This window comes from Marmota monax, unplaced genomic scaffold (assembly GCF_021218885.2).
Source record: "Marmota monax isolate L192 unplaced genomic scaffold, Marmota_monax_Labrador192_F-V1.1 WCK01_AAM20220418_F8-fsc00006, whole genome shotgun sequence".
Taxonomy (NCBI): domain Eukaryota; kingdom Metazoa; phylum Chordata; class Mammalia; order Rodentia; family Sciuridae; genus Marmota; species Marmota monax.
Window position 1 is genome coordinate 20,360,754 of NW_026693712.1, and position 18,692 is coordinate 20,379,445.

At 44.7% G+C, this 18,692-nt stretch overlaps 2 protein-coding genes across 7 annotated transcripts; both read right to left on the reverse strand.

Annotated features, from left to right (window-relative positions):
- Window positions 1-381: 381 nt before the first annotated feature.
- Window positions 382-13,895, reverse strand: Fam53c (family with sequence similarity 53 member C). Of its 6 annotated transcripts, XM_046460331.2 has the most exons (6): window positions 13,740-13,796; window positions 11,747-11,807; window positions 10,523-10,752; window positions 10,108-10,165; window positions 4,915-5,699; window positions 382-3,411 (listed from the first exon to the last, which is right to left on the reverse strand). In XM_046460331.2, exons 3-6 carry the CDS (start codon window positions 10,598-10,600, stop codon window positions 3,154-3,156), a joined length of 1,179 nt encoding a protein of 392 aa, XP_046316287.1. In that variant the 5' UTR covers window positions 10,601-10,752; window positions 11,747-11,807; window positions 13,740-13,796; the 3' UTR covers window positions 382-3,153. The 6 variants fall into 6 exon arrangements, with proteins under 6 accessions (XP_046316287.1, XP_058440285.1, XP_046316286.1 ...); XM_058584302.1 differs by lacking the exon at window positions 11,747-11,807 and having other exon boundaries at window positions 4,915-5,696; window positions 13,740-13,895; XM_046460330.2 differs by lacking the exon at window positions 11,747-11,807 and having other exon boundaries at window positions 13,740-13,895.
- A 1,144-nt stretch (window positions 13,896-15,039) lies between these two features.
- Window positions 15,040-18,654, reverse strand: LOC124103718 (oocyte-specific histone RNA stem-loop-binding protein 2-like). Its single transcript, XM_046460431.2, has 6 exons — window positions 18,638-18,654; window positions 17,221-17,316; window positions 17,011-17,115; window positions 16,252-16,404; window positions 15,997-16,108; window positions 15,040-15,155 (listed from the first exon to the last, which is right to left on the reverse strand). The coding sequence occupies exons 1-6, from the start codon at window positions 18,652-18,654 to the stop codon at window positions 15,093-15,095; spliced, it is 546 nt and encodes a 181-aa protein (XP_046316387.1). The 3' UTR covers window positions 15,040-15,092.
- Between the last annotated feature and the right edge of the window lie 38 nt (window positions 18,655-18,692).

The window sequence follows — 18,692 nt, forward strand, 5'->3', positions numbered from 1 at the left end:
AAGAGATTCCTGGCTGTTTCCCACCCTGCTTTCTCCCTGCACCCAAAGCCTGTAAACCAATCCAGACCAAGTTTCTAACCATACCATCAAGCACTTCTCAGGGAACTGAAATGTATTAATACCTGACTTCAACCCACTGGAAGTGAGAGTGAAAGCAAGGAAGAGGGGATAGGTATAAGTGCCAGGGACAGAGAACAAATCAGACTGCTAGAAATAACCAAGGCCTTGACAAAAGTCTGGGCCATAGGATCTGATCTGCTGTGGTGAAAGGCCTAATCATGTCTTAGAAAAAGGAATTAGAAGCTAGCTAGGTGACCTGCTCCCTGCCTCTTCCTTGCCTTTCTTTGTGGGTAAGGGAAAAAGACACTGTAGTACACAAGATTGCTTGGGAAAATGGATTATTCTAATAAAACTTTATTTTTTCAAACACAGCCACAGAGGCAGAACCTCATGTTTAACACACACAGACTTATGGATTTTTTTTTTTAATATAAAACAAAGTTTACGAAAAATCTTTTTCCACTTTTGTTTTTGTAATCCCATTAGTACAGGGACTTTGGCAGCAGGTGGGAGTGAAGGGCAGCTGGGCTGCCACTGGGCAGTCACCGGGCACAGGAGGAGAGCACCAGCCTGGGAGTGGCTTCACTCACACACGCAGGAATACTCACCTACTGGCCAGCCACACCACACACACAGCACAGATGCAGACATCAACCCAGCGTCAGCCACAAGCCCTGGAGTTGTGTTCCACTCTGGGTAAGCCCAATATGTGAAAATCCAAATATTCAAAACAGCTAAAATAGAGGGAAGTTGCTTGCTTTACAAAAGAAGCAATCATGGCTGCTTTGAAATAGTCAGCAGTCCAAATGCATTAAAAAAAAAAAAAAATAGCATCTGGCTTACACAGAACTGTTGGAACAGACCTATTGTGTAAAGCAAAATGAACCACTTCTTAAAAGGCTTTTTCCAGGGCCACAGGTGCTTAGATTAAGAAGCAAGATGATAGTTCTGACTAGTTGAACTTTCCAGACTTAAAGTAATGGAATTAAAATACAACAACTGTAGACCTTCTCCCCTAGGTGCTAAGGAAGCCAGGATGGAGCTGAACCACTGCTCTCATTTCTTCAGTTTAGGGCCTATAGAGACCCTGCTGGCATTGCCAGTGAACTACTGGAAACTGGCACAGCCAATCTGCAGCAGAGAGCCCAGGGATGAGGATGCCCCAGGAGGAAAAGAAGTCGGCACCAGGGAAATTATGGCCTGAAGAGGGAGAGAAGAACCAGGGGAGGGATGAAACCAATGATGGGCAACTCCTGGGCTCACAGTTTCCCTGGATTCTCTAGAGAGCCTCTCTCAGGCCCCTAGAGACCTGGTAGCCCAAGTGGCAATATGTGGTAACTAGCAAGGAGATGGGAGGAGCCCTGGAAGGGTAGAGCCTCTGAGGGCCACAGGCTCAAGAAGACATGGCCACCTCCTCTGAAGTGGAGGCAAGGAGGCCAAAGCCTCTGATTCTGACACGATATATAAAATGTCAGGCTCAATTCCATAAGGAAGAAAAAACAGAATTTGGTCTTCTTCCCTATCATGAGGAATTGGGTCCTAAGACACCCTGGAAATTGAACAGAAAAATGCTCTTCTTGCAATAAACAGAAAGAGCAGGTCCAATTTGGTCATGCAGGGTCTAACCAAAGCTGGACAAAACCTTATAGGCTACTATGGCAGCAGCTTCAGTATGCATATTCACTGGTGCCAGCCCTAACAAGCTCTATAGTCCTCAAATCCACCACTGAGGCCACCGAGACCTGCTGCCCTGGCTCAAGTTGTGGATGAGAAACAAAAAAGGAAATTCAATCCAACAACAACAAACTCCCAGCTGCTTCTCACAGCCTTTGCTTTACACATCCTTAGCCAATCCCTCAGTGAGCCCCAACCTCCTTGTGGTCTCTCAGGGCCAATTAGAAGAAAATAAACATTTCCTGGCAGAAGTGGAAGATAAGCAAACTATTAAATGCTGATCACCCCTTCTTCTTTCTCAAGCATGTCAGAAAAGAGTCTGGGCCTGGTTCTTATAAGAATAGGTCTCCTTACAGACTGCTTCCAAAGGGCAGTGCTAGGGCAAGTTTACCCCTTTCTGCTGGGGACTGAATGCTACTACTCTTGTTGCAAGTCTGCCTCAAAAGATGGTGGGGACCAAGATAGGGCCTTGCTATCTTGTCTCTAAACTGGATGGTCAGAAGATAAGAGGAAGAGGTCCCCTCAATGAAAAAGACACAGAGCCCTTCAGCCCAGTCTCATGTTGCCCACATGTTGCATCTACACAGAGAGCCAGAGAGGCAAGTTGTATATGGCCTAGACAATCTGATGAGAAAAAACAGGCCAGCTCAGAATAAACATGGCAACCCCTGCAGCCCTCAATACTAGATCTAGTGGGAGGGGGTGGGACTGAGGAAAAGACCATTAGCTGAGGTCACATCACTTAAAAGGCCCTGGTGTACCCCAAAACAGTATCCCTTGCAGAGCCAGTGTTGCTATGGATTATAAGCCTGGTTCCAGAGCTCTTTAGAAAAAAAGGAAAACTTGGAGCCATCCTCTTGGCTCCTTGAATAAGCCCACTGTCCCCTTAAAAACTCAAGATCCTTGGGGTATCATGATGCTCTGTTGTTAAGGAGCAACTGCCTTCCTTCCCTAAGGCTATGCAAACACACTTTTCTCCTCAAGTACACTCCCATGCACGCACACACTCTCACACAATTTCTCTGAGGAGGCTGACTGAACCCCCCACCCTGGCCAAATTCTAAGACACAAGTGCCCTTTGAAGCAAAGGGGCTAGTGAAATTCCCCGAGCTGGGGTCAGCAGACCCCTTCCTTCCCTGCCCATTGCTCTCTCAGCGGCAGGGATACTCACACTCAGGGCCGCCATGGAAAGGGTCTGCTCTGGGGCTGTCCCTCCCGCCACCAGCTCCGTTTATCTTGTCCCGGCCAGTCTCTTGGCATGGTCGAGCTTGCTGGAGCGAGAAGATTTCCGGCTGCCCTGAGTCGGAGCCCTCCACTCACCCCCATTCCCAGGCTGGGCCCTCAGCCTTGGGGCCTCGACACTTGTTAGTAGCCATAAGAGAGTCAGTCTGTGTGGCCCCAGGAAGTAGCCTCTCAGTTTTAGTTCTCCTCAATCAGATTCAAGTCCAGGTCCCCAAAGTCCTGCTGGCACAGTGTCCGCTTGCTCAGTGCCTGCCGCCCCCACCGCACAGCCCCCTCCTCCTCCTCTTCACTTTCACTCAGCACCTGGGAGGAACCCTCAATGGGGCTGCAGGAAGCCGAGAGAGGTGGGGGGCTACAGGCCATGAACCACGGTGGAGAGATGCTGCTGCCTTCCCGGGCTGTTTCTTGGAGACAGAGACCTCCTGAGTAGGGTTTCTGTCAAAAAAAAAAAAAAAAAAAAAAGACAAAGTTAGAAGATGAAGAAAAAAATAATATTTCCTACAGCATCTTAAGATATATTTCAAAGTGTCCCTTCTCAGTTACACTTGAAGGCAGGAATTTTAGGTTTTAGGGTGAGGTTGAAAAGCATCCTGATAAAAAATTTGGAAAATTTACTATACAAACACAAATTTCTCTGAGGAAAGAGAATCTGGTTTCCAACAGATTCAAGGATAGAAGCTCATTTATAAGGTCCATGCAGACAGGAACATCAGTTGACTGTTCTGCTAGTCTCTAGTCAGAATCAAGTAAGTATATAGTAGGTTTTCAATAAGTGCTTGCTGTGTGGTTGGATGACAGTTACGAATAAATGAACAAATTCTCAAAGAGACTTGTGACCCAATGATCTAGAAAGAACATGAAAAAAGCAGGCAAGTATATACAACAACTGCATTCACATTAGGATGCCAGAAAACACTGATTGAACAGATAAACATCTGTTTAAGCCTCTCACGGGCCCATGTGAAGCAGTGAAAGGCAAGTGTCAAAACCAGCCCAGAGGGCTAGGAGGAATAGGGCACTCACTGGTGATGGGACTTTTGTGATTTATGCACTCTTTTTGGGGGGATTGGGGGTACTGAGGATTGAACCCAGGAGTGCTTTACTACTGAGATACATCCTCAGCTCTTTTTATTTTTTATTTTGAGACATGGTCTCACTAAATTCCTGAGGGCGCACTAAGTTGCTGAGGCTGTCCTTGAACTTGTGATCCTCCTACCTCAGCCTCCTGAGTTGCTGGGATCACAGGTATACACCACCATACCTGGCTTGTGGTTTATGTACTCCTACAGAGGAAGCAAAATGCCTCTGGCAGGACAATCTGGGATCCCTTTGGAAGGTGTAACAAGGGTTGCACTCCAGTTTCTCTGTGACCCCTAGGCCTGAGGAATCTCACAAGACAAGACTTTCAGGGAGCTGGGTTGTAGCTCAGTGGTAGAAGCACTTGCCTAGCATGTGTGAGGCACTGGGTTTGATTCTCAGCACCACATATAAAGTTATATTAACAACTAAAAAAAAAAAAAAAAAAAAAGACATTCAGTGCTAAAATTGAACAGTCCAATGCAAACCAGGTTGGTGGATCATCTTACCAAAAGCTCAGACAGGCCAGGTATGATGTCACATGCCTATAATCACAGACTTAATCACAGCCTCTAGGGAGGCAGGGGTAGGAGGATCAGGACAACCTCAGCAACTTAGTAAGACCCTGTCTCAAAATAAAATAAGGGCTTGGGATGGAGATCAGTGGTAGAGCAATTGCCTTGAATGTATTAGGCCCTAGCTAAATCTCCAGTACCATTAAAAAAATAAGATAAAGCTCAGACAGAAAAGAGCTTTCAGGGAAGCTCTAACAAGGAGACAGCTCAAAAGAAGGAATAAAAATGATGCCCCGACCCCCCCCACACATTCCTATCCAAGCTCTCCCCATCACATTGGTCCCACCTGATTCATCTTGTCAAAGTCCAAGGAAGGCCGCAGACGCCGGGGATCCTCCTCGTGGCGCCGCTTGACCCCAGTCTTGCGGGCATCCAGATCACAAGGCTGTGAGCGGCTTCGGGGAAGGTTACGGAGACCTCGAGGTCGCCAGGGTAACTCCGGGGAAGATGCAGGGGAACTCCGGGCAGACGGCAAGAAGCGACTTGCCTGTGGGCCCAGGCTGGGTGACAGGGAGAAGCGGCGCTGGGGTGGGCAGGGTGACAGGGACTCAGCATCACTCTCCCAGGAGCCACTTTGAGGGGAGGTGGCACAGGGTCGAGAGGAATCTTGGGTCAGGGCCAGACTGAAAAAAGGGGGACTGTAGGGTCTGTGGGCTGGGGCACATTGAGAAGAGGCACTGGGAGCTTGGAGGAACCTGAGGCTGGAGACCCGCTTGGGGGGGCTCTGGTGAGGCACCTGCGGCCCACCCCCTCCACCAGTGCCCCGATGCTTGATTGGAGTCCACAGCTTGGAGGGGGCGGGCCGCCACACTGGCTGCCAGCGAGACAGGTCCACGGGCACTGAGAGTGAACGGCAGTGCCTCTTGGATGGAGGGGCAGGGGGCACAGGAAGCTTCTCTGGGTCTGGGGGCTCAGGGCTTAGGACTTGGGAGAGGGGTTGCTCCTGTGGGGAGCTTCCCCTACTGGGTGGTCTGAGGTGCAGGCTTAAGCCTGAGGGGTGATAGTTGAAGTTGAGGCTGTCTTGGAACTCAGCACAGGAACAGTGGGGCAGGCCCCTCCAGGAAGCACCTTCTGGAAGGCATTCATAATAAAATATTAATGAGAGCTAACACTTTCTGAGAGCTTATCTGACACACAATGTACTGAGAACTTCATGTGGTTTCCCAAAAACCTCTATAAGAGAGGTATTATGATTATCCTCATTTCACATGAGACAAGTTCAATAACTTGCCCCAAATAGCTTAGCAGTCAAATGACTAAAGCAGCTGGGCATGGAAGTACACACCTGTAATCCCAGCAACTCAGAAGGCTGAGACAGGAGGATTGCAAATTCAAAGCCAGTCTCAGCAACTTGGCAAGGCCCTAAGCAAATTACTGAGAGACTGTCTCAAAATAAAAAATAAAAAGGGCTGTGGATGTGGCTTTGTGGTAAAGCACCTCTGGGTTCAATCTCCAGTACCTACTAAATCAATCAAACAGGATTCAAATCCAGGTCTGTGTGATATCAAGTTTTTGTTGTTGTTGTTGTTGTTTTTGTATTTTAAACCCACTCTACTATACTGCCTCTCCTTTGAGAAATCACCTAGAATCAAAAACATTTCAGGCTGGGTGCAGTGGCACACGCCTGTAATCCCAGCAATTCAGGAGGCTGAGGCAAAAGGATTGGGAATTCAAAGCCAATCTCAGCAGATTAGCAAGGCACTTAGCAACTCAGTAAGACCATGACTCTAAATAAAATACAAAAAAGGGCTGGGGATGCTTCTCAGTGGTTAACACCCCTGGGTTCAATCCCTGGTACTATAAAAAACAAAAAAACTATTTGAGGGCTCAGAGGTAGAGTGCCTGCCTAGCATGTGCAAGGCCCTAGATTCGATTCCAAGCACTACAAACAAAACAAAAACCTGTATTTCATATGCTGCCTTCAACTCACTTTCAAAGATAAAACATTACATGAGAAACAAACACGTCTCTGTGTGTGCCAGGCTTACCCTCACTCCACTCCATCTAACCCTATTTCTAACCACTCCTCCTTGCTCCCTGCCCAGGTTCTGAAAAGCAGACTATACTTTCTTTCCTTGGCCTTCTCCCTTCTCATATGTCAACAGGACGAACAGAATTTCAGGGCTGCCAAGAAGTAAGAGGTAATTAAGCAGGTGGGAGATAACTTTTATTCCTAAGGCCTGTTTATTGTTTATTCCTAGAGAGGAAAAACAGAATGGGGAAGACCTTTGATGATAGAATCTGTGCTTGGGAAACCCTAAGACTTTGAACTGTTGATGTTCCGTTCTGTCTGGCTACCCAAATACTCTGATTCCCTTCTCTTTGGCCTTCTCTTAAAGCCAAACAGATGGGGCCAAGAGAAGGAAGGGGAAATGGGCTAAAAAGAATGATCCAATCAAAAATCAACTTTTGGGAAATAGCACACTGAGAAAGGGCCTACTTCAAGCTCCTCTGTCTAGTTGGCTAGTATATGAAGTCAAACTTGATGACAAAACTTTTAGCTAACTCAATTCAGCCAATAATTCCTCTGTTTGTAACTTCCATGAAATCAGGGACCATGGGTCTTTAAGGGTACTTATGGCATAATACCTGGCTTTCATCAAGTGTTTAACAGTAGGAAAAGACTGAATGAAGATGCTTTTCCCAATCCACTTTCCTTGCCAACTATCCCAGAAAAGAAAATGAGATGCTGAATAACCCAGCAGCATGGATTAGAGATTTCTGGCTGTCTATTAGTTATGCCTATGAATAGGCCCTAGTTCATAACCTAGGAATTTCCACCTCAGATATATTTTCACATGTGAAAAATGACTTATGAGCCAGGCATGGTGGCGCATGCCTATAATCCCAGATATTTGGGAGGTTGAGGCAGGATGGTTGCAAGTTCAATGCCTGCCCTCAGTAATTTAGTGAGAAGCCTGTCTTGATATAAAAAAAATAAAAAGGGCCAAGAATGTAGTTCAATGGTAGACTACCCTGGGTTCAATCCCTGTACCACAAAATAAACAATTAAAAATGACCTGTGTACAGGTTTTATATAGTGAACAGAAGATTAGATAACCTAAACTGCCAGTAACAGTAATCAAACCTGTAATCCCAAAATTCAGGAGGCTGAAGCAAGAGGATCACAAGTTTATTTATCATTGATCACAGCCTCAGCAACTTAGCAAGCCTGTAAGGAACTTAGTGAGACCTTGTATCAAAATAAAAAGCAAAAAGGGCTGGGGTTATAGCTCAGTGGTAAAGCATCCCTAGGTTCAATTTCAAGTACTAAAAGAAAAACACAAATTTACATACCAAAAAATAAATAAATAATAACCTAACTATACATCAATAGGAGATTGGTTAAATAAACTATGGTATATTTTTTTCAGTATAATAAGATGCTGCTACATAAAACAAGGAAATGCTCAGCATACTGATAGGGAAAGATTTCCTAGTTGTATTTTGGAAGGGGGCACTGGGAAATGAACTTAGGGTTGCTTTATCACTAAGCTATATCCCCAGTTCTTTTTAACTTTTTATTTATTTTTATTTTTTGCAGTACTGGGAATTGAACCCAGGGGTATTTTACCCAGCCCTTTTTATTTTATTGAGACAGGGTCTCCCTAATTTGGCCAGGCTGGTCTCAAACTTGCAATCCTTTCTCAGTCTCCTGAATCACAGGGATTACACATATATACCACTGCATGTGGCTTCTTTTTTATTTTGAGAGTAGGTCTCACTAAGTTGCTGACAGTCTCTCTAAGTTACTGAGGCCTTATACTTAGAATCCTCTTGCTTCAGAAAACCCATCTTGGCTGTATTAAAAAAAAGGGGGGGCCAAGGAGTGGTGGTGGCACACACTTGTAATTCTAGCAACTGGTGAAGCAGGAGTTCCAAGCCTGCCTCAGCAACTCAGGAATACCTGGTTTCAAAGTAAAAAGAGTTGGGGATATGATTCAGTGGTAAAGCCCCTCTGGCTTCAATCTCCAGTACCAAAAAAAGATTGTAGCATAACATATGTTTAAAAGTGGGAATAAATATATGCATTTGTATTTGCTTTTAACTGTATAAAGAAATTCCAGTTAAGTATATAAGAAATTAATAATAGGAGTGGCTTTTTTTTCTTTTCCCCTTCAGTACTAGAGATTGAACCCAGGACTTCATGCATGTAAAGGCAATAACCCCAGGTCTAAGAGTTATTTTTAGGGAGGTGGTAGGAGCTGGATGAACAAGAGATAGGAGAAGATGACTTTTTTATGTGTGTGATGCTGGGGGCTGAACCCAGGAGTGCTCTACCACTGAGCTACAACCTCAGCCTTTTTTATTTTTATTTTTTTAATTTTAGACAGGATCTCACTAAGTTGCTTAAGCCCTCACTAATTTGCTGAGGCTAGCCTCAAACTTGCAATCTTCCTGCCCCAGTCTCCCAAGTAGCTGATATTATAGGTATGCCCCACCTTGCCTGGTAAAGAATATACTTTTATCAGTATAAACTTTTGGTTGGTATTCAAAATTTTTTGAACTATATAAATGTACTACCTATTTAAAAATTAGATTAGCTAGGTACGATGGTGTCTGCCTGAAATCTCAGGGACTCAGGAGTCTGAGGCAGAAAGATTGAAAGTTCCAAGCCAGTCTCAGCAACTTAACAAGACCCTATCTCAAAATAAATAAAAAGGGCCAGGAGCACACACCTTAATCTCGGCAGCTCAGGAGACTAAAGCATAAGGATCACAAACTCAAAGCCAGCCTCAGCAACTTAATGAGACCCTAATTCAAAAACTATAAGACTGGGGATATGGCTCAGTGGTAAAGCATCCGGGATTAAAAAAAAAAAAAAAAAAAAGATTTAAAAAGTCTCCATAAGCTATAAGCTATATAAGCTAACTAAGTCCCCAAAGGCACAAACAGAAAACTTTTATTCTAAGGCAGTAAAATGGAGACATATGCCAATCTCAGAGTGACCCTGGCAAGAAAAAAGTTCTAGAGGTAGGCTACTATTATGGTTTAGATATGATGTGTCCCTCAAAAGCTCATGTGTGAGATAATGCAAGAAATTTTAAGAGGTGAAATGATTGGGTTATCAGCCTTAACCTAATCAGTGTGATAACCCACTTGAATGGATGAACTAGGTAATAACAGGACATAGGTAGGGTATGGCTGAAGGAGATAGGTCGCTGGAGGCGTACCTTTGGGGTTTGTATTTTGTCCCAGGTGACTTGGTGAGTGGTATCTCTGCTTCCTGACTGTCATGTTCTGAATTGCTTTCCACTGTCATACCCTTCTACCCTGATGTTCTGCCTCACCAGAACAATGGAGTGGCCATCTATGTATTGAGACCTCTGAAACTATGAGTACTAAATAAACTTATCCTCTTCTAAGACTGTTCTTGCTAACTAAAATAGTTAGTTAGTCCTAGTCACTGGAAACCAGTGAAAGAAATACATGGATAGAGGCATGAACACATACACAAAACACACACATGATGCCTTACCAGACACAAGCTGGAAAGGGTTCCCACAGTTGGAGATGTCTGCATGATCAGGCAAAGGCTAAGAAAGAAAGAATAGCTATCATGATTTAGGTTCAGGGCACACTGACAAATTTCTAGAAAGCCCTCTTAAATTCTTTCCTGCAATTCATTTGCTATAGGGGTGTTAGAGACTTAGTAGAACAATCCACATCTTCTAATTTCTCAAACCCTTTTCCACCCAATTTTGATATCCCTTCTCTATCAATGGAAAAATCCCTGCCCCCTTCCTTTTGGGCTGGGTTCTAAGCCATTAGTGGCCTCTTTCAGTACAAGTACAATAATTATACACTACAGGACAAGGGTAAAGTAGTAGCAACAAACAGCCTCAGAAAAAAGGGGGAGGGGCCATGGAGAAGCAGGAAGACTGGTCTTTTACCAGACTGATGCTGAAGCGTGTACATTTCAGCTCATCCAGAGTCTGTTTCTGTAGCTGCTCAGTGATCAAGGTTATCATGATTCTCCCCAGGATTTTACTTGCACACTTTGGAGCAAATGATGGATGTCTTCCCTGTCGTTCTTCCAGACCTCACTCGTGAGCCGTCTTCTGCCACTGCAGCACCATTCTAGCACCATTGGGACTTCCCTCTCCAGTCATGCCTGCTGAGTCTGCCAATTACAGAGGGACCAGCCCCAAGTGATATTAGAGATATACCTGGTCCAGTGATGGAAAATGCATGGCACACATACCACAGCACCACTATGCCAAGCCTCTGGCAGATAATATTAATTGATCACAGCTTGCTCCTGATAAGCCTAAACATAGCCTCAGAAACATACTGAACGTGGAACTCCAGATATCTAGTAAAATAAACTGGAGTTCTCAAGCAATAGGTTGAAACCTATTTACCATTCCTAACCTGGTTCATGCTCTGCCATTTCTATCTGGAATATCAGAACCACTTAGAAAAGAGCCCAAATGGTTATTTCCATCCTGATTAGCCCAGTATTTATCTTCCACTCAGAAACTAAGAGAGGTACCTTCTCCTAAACTACAAAATAGAATACAAGGAGGGGCAATGGCTATAAGCATGACTTAGACCAGAGTAAATAAGATTTTATGTCCTCTCATAGCCTGAACAACTGATATATTATTATTTTATAGATATCTTTGTGTATTCTCCTATAAATGGTCAGGATAATTCCAATTATATTTCAACTACACAGATTAAAAAAAAACTTCATGACTTCATTCAACTAAGTTGTTAGAATATCTGCAAAAGACCATGAATATAATCAATCAAGATTCTTTCTCATGTTTGAATTCTGATGGGGAAGCTAACTCACTCTTACTAGAGAACAGGCTTCAAGCCCACACAATTGCTTAAGGAGCCTTGCTCAAAGGAAAAGGGGAGGATAACCCAGGTTCTTCTGTTTGTTACTAGAGATTTAACCCAGGGGCACTTTACTACTAAACCATATCCCAGCCTTTTTTATTTTGAGATACGATCTCTCTAAGTTGTTGAGGCTGGCCATGAATTTGCGAACCTCCCGTCTCAGCCTCTCAAACCACTGAGATTACAGGAATGTACTACCATGCCCAGCTTAACCTAGTGTCTTGAGGCAGGGAGAACCAGAAATGACCAGCACAGAGATAGCTCACCTGAAAATGTATGTAGCATTAGCTCATGTAAAAATCAAGAAATCTGTCTTAATCAAATTAGCTGAGGCAGTTTTGGCAATCACTTCACATTCTTCAGTTTACTCATAAGTAAAATGGATACAATAATCTTAATCTCTCATAGGAATGATATAACATCATATATCAAAATATACAAAAACATACCATCTGACCTATAAAAATCAGGAGCCCACACAGACTGCTGTTTCTCATTCTTTCTGTTTGTTGTTCTTCAAAGCCTTGGCGTGCCAGAAGTGATGGTATCATTAAGATGAAGAAGGCAATAGGGTCTCTCTCTGGTTGGATGCCATCCTCCCTTACCTGCTCACCAAGGAAGGAAGCCTAAGGCAGTACTTCCTTCTGTGACCTTGGGGGCAGATCACACTCTACAAAGGAGGGAATTATCCCTACCCAATTCTCACTTCAGAAGGAGGCCACAAGGAAAAGCAAAGAAATACACTTGGATGTATTTTGAGTTCTTTGGAAGAAAGACGCAGAAATCAATCATCATTATAGTTAACTATAATTTTCATGCATAATTATTACTACCACCCTGAACAAAGTTCCTGCTTCCTTCAAGCTCCTTTCAGTTGTTTCTCCCATGTTCTTGTGAGAGAAACTAAAGCTCATATCACTTCTGCTCCTGGTTTCTTAACTCTGCTCTCAAAGATCAACCAGAGAGGAACTTAACTGCAGGCTTTTACCCTAGAGACCCCAGGCCTCAGGCTGACCAGTCAAGAGGAGCACGGAGTAAAGCAAACTCTTTCAAGCTTTTCATGAGGGCTTTGAACAAGCAGCAAACTCCCACCCTCTCTAGGATCAAGTGAAGTGAGTGATTTTGTGTTTTTCTGCATTTTAATTATTGGGATGTGGCCACACACAGCGGTAACTGGAACAATGCAACTACTACCACACAACTGATACTCTCAACCTGAGTTTCCTAAAACAGGCCAGGCTGAAAGGGGGAACGGAAGCCATAAGGAATCAAACCAGGACACAAAAGAAGGCAAACCAGCTCCGCGAGGGGCCTCCTCTTTCTCAAGCAGGCACTGAAAAAAGTGTTAAGAAGCCCTCTCTTGTCGCCTTCCTACCCCTTCCATTTTGTGTATCTAAGAGGTAGAGACAGCCCTGAACGTTCACTAAACTTAAAACTTCTCAGCCTAACTGGCAAGGGGCTCAGCCCTTTACAGACCAGCAGGCCGCTAGGCCCTTCCAGCAACCCCACCAGGCCTAACAGTCTAGGCTCTTCCAACACAAGCCCCCTAAAATAAAGATTAGACCCCCACTCCACTGCTATTGGTCAATAGTAACCCCTGACACTTGTGCTTCAGGGATGCTTGGGTTGTGCGGAAAACTGAACAACCTAGGATCAAGTAAGGCCAAGGGACAGGAGAGTCACAAATCCCCTGGGGATCTTCCCCCACCAGGTCCAAGCCCCTCGCCTCTGGTGGAGAATGAAGGAAAACACGAGGGAGGAAGGGAGGTACAAGAACAGGTAAGTGGGGATCTGACTGCTCTTTTTCCATATGGTTCTTGTGGGGATAGGGGTGACAAGTGGGGAGCACCCCTCCCCCCACCCCGATGAAGAAGCAAAAGGCTAGGCCCCCTCCAATCTTCAACCTCTCCCTCTGTTGCCCTGACTGTCCCCGCGGGGTGGGGCATGGGGCGTACGCTAACCCCCCCCCACGGGGGGGGAAAGCTCTTTCAGAGGTAGGGGCTGTCGCTGGCCTCTTCCCACTCGGGTTCCAACATCTGGCCGCGGGAAGCGAACTCAGGACACTAGGGATGGGGAGGGTCTGGGACTTAAGACTCCGACACCCCCTCCCCCACCAGGTCCCGTGCTCACCCCGCGGAGGCGGCCTGTGAGGCCGGGCCGCGCGGACGGCTGGTCTGGGGGAGGGGAGCAAGGGAAGGAGGAGGGACGGCCGAGGTGCCCGCCCCGAGGCCCCAGCGCCACCTGCCCTCCGCCACCTACCGCGGCTCCACCAGCTCCCAGGGCCGCGGCCAGAGCAGCTCTGAGCGCTCGGTTCGCCCCACGGTGCCCTTAAAAGGCGCCGGCGTGAACCAACGGGCCTCTGAGGCGAGTGGGGGAACACTCGCTCTCGCAGAATCCCCCTGAACCTCCTGCGGAGTCCAGAGCCCTGTGTCGTTTCTCTCTTAAAATCTTCCTAGTGTAGCACTGTCGGGAACGAGCCTGAGGCTTTGATTTAATGATGGGGCGGTTTCCTCACTAATAAGTCAACCCCCCTCCAAAATATCACAGAAGGTGGAAGGGTCCAGTTGGAAGCATATCTTGAAACTCGTGGGGGAGGCCATGTCGGACGAAAGTAAACAAAGCCGTCGCTCTCGCCCTCCAGGTCTACATCTAGTCAGCTGCAGTCTCTCACAACCTTCCGGCCGCTTAACAGAATTAGCGACTTTCTTCTCACCTGTTTTCTCACCTAGACGGATACAGTCACCTTTCTGGAAGAATCCCCTTTCCCCCAGCAAAGGACCGGTCCGTGGCGTGAAGACTGCTGGGAAATGTAGTCCAAGCGCCGATCAGGGCCTGCTCTGAGTCCCTGGAGCCCCTCTTCCAGCAGCCGGATCGGCTCAAACCTTATAAACCAGGAGTTAACAATGGTTGCGGAGATGTGCTCACTTGATTCTGTAATTTACCCTCACCCAAAACACTTTGTAAAGCTGAGGAGGGCCCGTGGCCGTTCACCTCCTCTCCTCCCTTTACGCACCCCCCCCCAGCAGGATGAGGTAATGGGGTTGTGATTATGACATCATAGGCGGTTCAGTTGCATGCGGGGCGGCGGGGGCGGGGGGAGAAGTACGGTGGTAACAGCTGGACGACTCTCTTTAAGACAGAAAGGGAGGAAACGAGGAAACGAGCAGATGGTGTTGACGGGCGCTATATTTCCTCTTCAGGAAAAGGAAACCACCTTTTTGTTAAGTTTCAGCCACTACCACCACCTCCCACCTCAGCCAAAGTTTGTGTCCTTTTTAAAGGGACTGAATGTAGACGAAAGTAGGTGAGAGACTGGGTTTTTAGCTTTTCTGTAAATTTGAAAATTTGAATGTCAGCATCAGTGAGATAAGCCAAAAAAAAAAAAAAGGGGGGGGGGGGAAGAGTTTTTAATGCCTTCATGTTGTGATCTCTTTGTAGGACAGAGTTTTAGATTTTTTAATTGGTTAAAAAGTAGTAATGTAAATAACTTCACTATTAACATTTAACAGCAAGCCCCCTGAAGGACATCTGTTTTTTTCTAAACATTTTGTGCCATACTCAAGTCTGGGACAAGTAAATAGCTGTGATCCTGTGATTGGCTAGAAAGCAGAATCATTCTTGGGGATCTTCAACATTGAGCTTGGGAGGAGAGGACAGAGGAACCAAGTCTGCAAACTGCAAAAGTAGAGGAAAAGTGAGGTATTAGTTAAGAAAATGGGAGTAGATAGATTTGATAGATTTTTTTTTCCACTGCATATCATTTCTCCTTGGCAAAGAGAAGGAGCAGAGGCAGGAGCCATAATGTAGGAATATATATTTACCTATAATTACCCATATTATGTGCTAGGCACTGTGCTACACACTTTAAATAAATATGCATTCACATTTTTTCTTACAATCACTAAATGAAAAAAAAATCTTATTTGGGGGCTGGGGTTGTAGCTTAGTGGTAGAGCACTTGCCTAACATGAGTGAGACACTGGGTTCAATCCTCAGCACCACATAAAAATAAGTAAATAAAATTTAAAAATCTCATTTTGGTAAATGAAACCTCCTGAGGGGTTTACTGCCCATGTGGTAGGTAAAGGTTGTAACCAAAAGCCTGAGACTGTAGTCCTTGTTCTTCATTACTAGATTGTTCCCCTTTTTATTATGAACCATGTTTACTAAACTTGAATAGTTGAGTAAAAGAAGTTGGCATTACTATTTGTAAAACATTAAAAAAACAGAAAACACATCACTGCAAGTTAGTTTTCAGGCCTCATTTCAAAGGAAGGTTACATCCTCTTGCATCAAGAATAAAATAGCCTTCCAGTGCAGCCTAATGCTCCTGTCCATAATTAAATCTATTTATGCCACTTTTAGTTCTCAAGTTTTTTCACTCATGTTCTGCTATTTTTTTCCTGCTTCACTTCCTTTATTTGTCCTTGGGCCACTTCTTCAAATCCCATCTGACATCATGGGTCAAACCCCCATCTTTGACCCCACTACTTTCACTTTTGGTATAGGATACTACCTGGGCCCCTTTCTTGCATCCATCTGGATTCTCCAAGGGTTGGACCCAGTCACCCAGAAGGTTATCCAAAGGGGTAGAATCCATCAGCTCTAAGGGGCTCTGCATTCCCTGCCTATGGAGGAAGCAGAGTAAGAAATCATACATCATTGCAGACCACTCTCCCTTTCTACCCAGTAGAATCTAACCCTTTTCAAAGTCAGGAGAAGTAAGGTGTGGCCCTCCACTCATAGAAAGAACCAGTAATAGTGAACATACCCCTGAGCCCCCCTGCCCTGTAGAGGCTGGCTGGGGGGGTCCCAGGTATGTAGGGCTCTTCTCCATTGCCTGATCTGGGCATCCCAAGAACGACGGCTGTATCTCCTGTTCTTGTCTGGTGTTTGAGGGTGAAGCCCTGGCTGTCTCTGTGCCCTGGCAACAATAAATATGGATCAGATGGAAGTCAAAGTGAAAGGACACAGCTCCCTGCTTATTACAACAAATCAGGAGTCTAGATAGAGAATTACCAGGATAGATGTAGAAGCAATACCCTCAATCCAACAAAAAAGTAAATCTTCAAATCAGAATAAGCACCAAACTTCACACCTCCCTAATATTCTCCTAAAAGGGTAAATTACATATAACTTCCTCTGAAGTTAACATACAAGACAATATATGACATATCTTTAAAATAAAATACCTCCTCTGTTTTCACATTTTTTGGTATGCATACATATAAACATAATTTGTCAAGTATGTTTCAATTAGCCAATTTGGCTGGAGGCATGGGGTGTTGGTCAAAATTTTAGGGAGGAAAACAACCTCATTAGGAAACATGGATAAAGCTGTAGAAGCCCTTATAGGCGAAGTACAACATTTTCTATTTGAGAAAAATCTCAGAAACCTATTTTGGGAATGTATTTCAGGAGAATTAATAATACTGCAACATTGTCAGAGCACTCAGATTCTCTCATCTCCCTATCACCTGACATTGAACCATTGGTTGATACTCTTGTGACCACCCACAACTATACTCACTTGGGGACCTGCTGTAGAAAGCACCGGTAACCAGGTGTGCACTTGCCATAATCTATCTGCTTTTGCCTCCTCTGCAAGACAACTTCATCTGTCTCTACTTCCCACCTGCAGGAAAGCATACAGTGACCCACAAAGTGTGATTATAGTCATTAAGACAGAAATCAATGTATTCCACACTCCCTTAATCCCCAGCCTGATTTTCAAGCTTACCTGACACGACAAGGCTCTGTGCTGACTGCCACACTTACCATCTCTATTCTAGAGAACAGAGACTCTTCACACACCTCTTTTCTGGTGAAGCAATTTCTACAGATGAAAAGGGATCCGGATAAAAACCAGCTGACTAGTTTGCACCTCTCAGCCACTATTAACACTAAGATCCTGACATCAGGTGAAGTTTATATATTTTTTTCTTTGATAGTGGGGATTTAACCCAGGGGTCTTTACCTCTGAGCGAGCCTGCCTTCCTTCCTTCCTTCCTTCCTTCCTTCCTTCCAACTGGGGATCAAACCCAGGGCTCTGCAAATGCAAGGCAGACACTTTGCCACTAAGCTATATCCCAGCCCTTTTTAATATTTAAAGATTTTTTTTAGTTGTTGATGGACCTTTATTTTATTTATTTATATATGGTGCTGAGAATTGAACCCAGTGCCTCACACATGCCAGGCAAGCTCACTACTGCTCAGCCCCAGCCCCTACATTTGTTTTTTGAGACAGGTTTTTTTAAAGTTGTTGAGGCTGGTCTAAGAACTTGCCATTTTCCTGCCTTAGCATGCTGAATTGCTGGGATTACAGGTATATGCCGTCACTCCTGGCTAAAGTTTGTATTTCTGACTTTTTTTTTTTTTCCTTCAAAGTGTGGTCTGCTAACCATCTGCATGGGTGGCACCTAGTGGCTTTGATAATTCCTGGGCCCCACTCTATACCTATTGAATCTTCATTTTAGGGGTCTACATTTTAAAGAGTTTTAAACAATTTTTAATTATGAAAAATTTCAAATATACACTGAAGTAAAAAGTATAACACAATGCCTTGCTACTCAGAATATGGTCCTGGGACCAGAGACATCAACATCAGCTGGGAACTTGTTAGAAGTGCAGAACCTTGGGCTAAAATCCAGATCCACTGAATCAGAATCTGCATCTTAAGAGTATCCCCAGGTGATTAGTATACACATTAAATATTAAGAAGCACTGAAATAATGGACATCTCCACCCACACCATCGTCCAACATTCCTGACCAATTTTGTCTCATCAATACCTACCCCAACCCTAACAGGATTGTTTAAATGTAAATCCCTAATATTACGAATTTCCAGAGCTGGGGAGTGGAGCTCACTGATACAGGGCTCTCCTAAGCGTACTCTAGGTTCAATTCTTGCCACCGCAAAATAAATAAGTAAGCTATTTTTTCAAAATATTACCTTGTCAATATTTAAATTTTCATAAACTGACAAAATTTAAGGTCCTTTGGGCTGTGGTAAGAATTAAAGGAGATGATTCAATTTCTTTCTCTAAAAAGGATTTTCTGTCTACCCACCTAGTATCTCTGAGATACTGTGCACTAAAGTCGGATAACAAGGAAAGCTCTCTCGGAAAGAACCAATGCCGCTCAACATAAACACACCTGTCACGCCCCAACATCCGCCGCCCTGGCGGCAAATGTTCCATCTTCAGCGGAA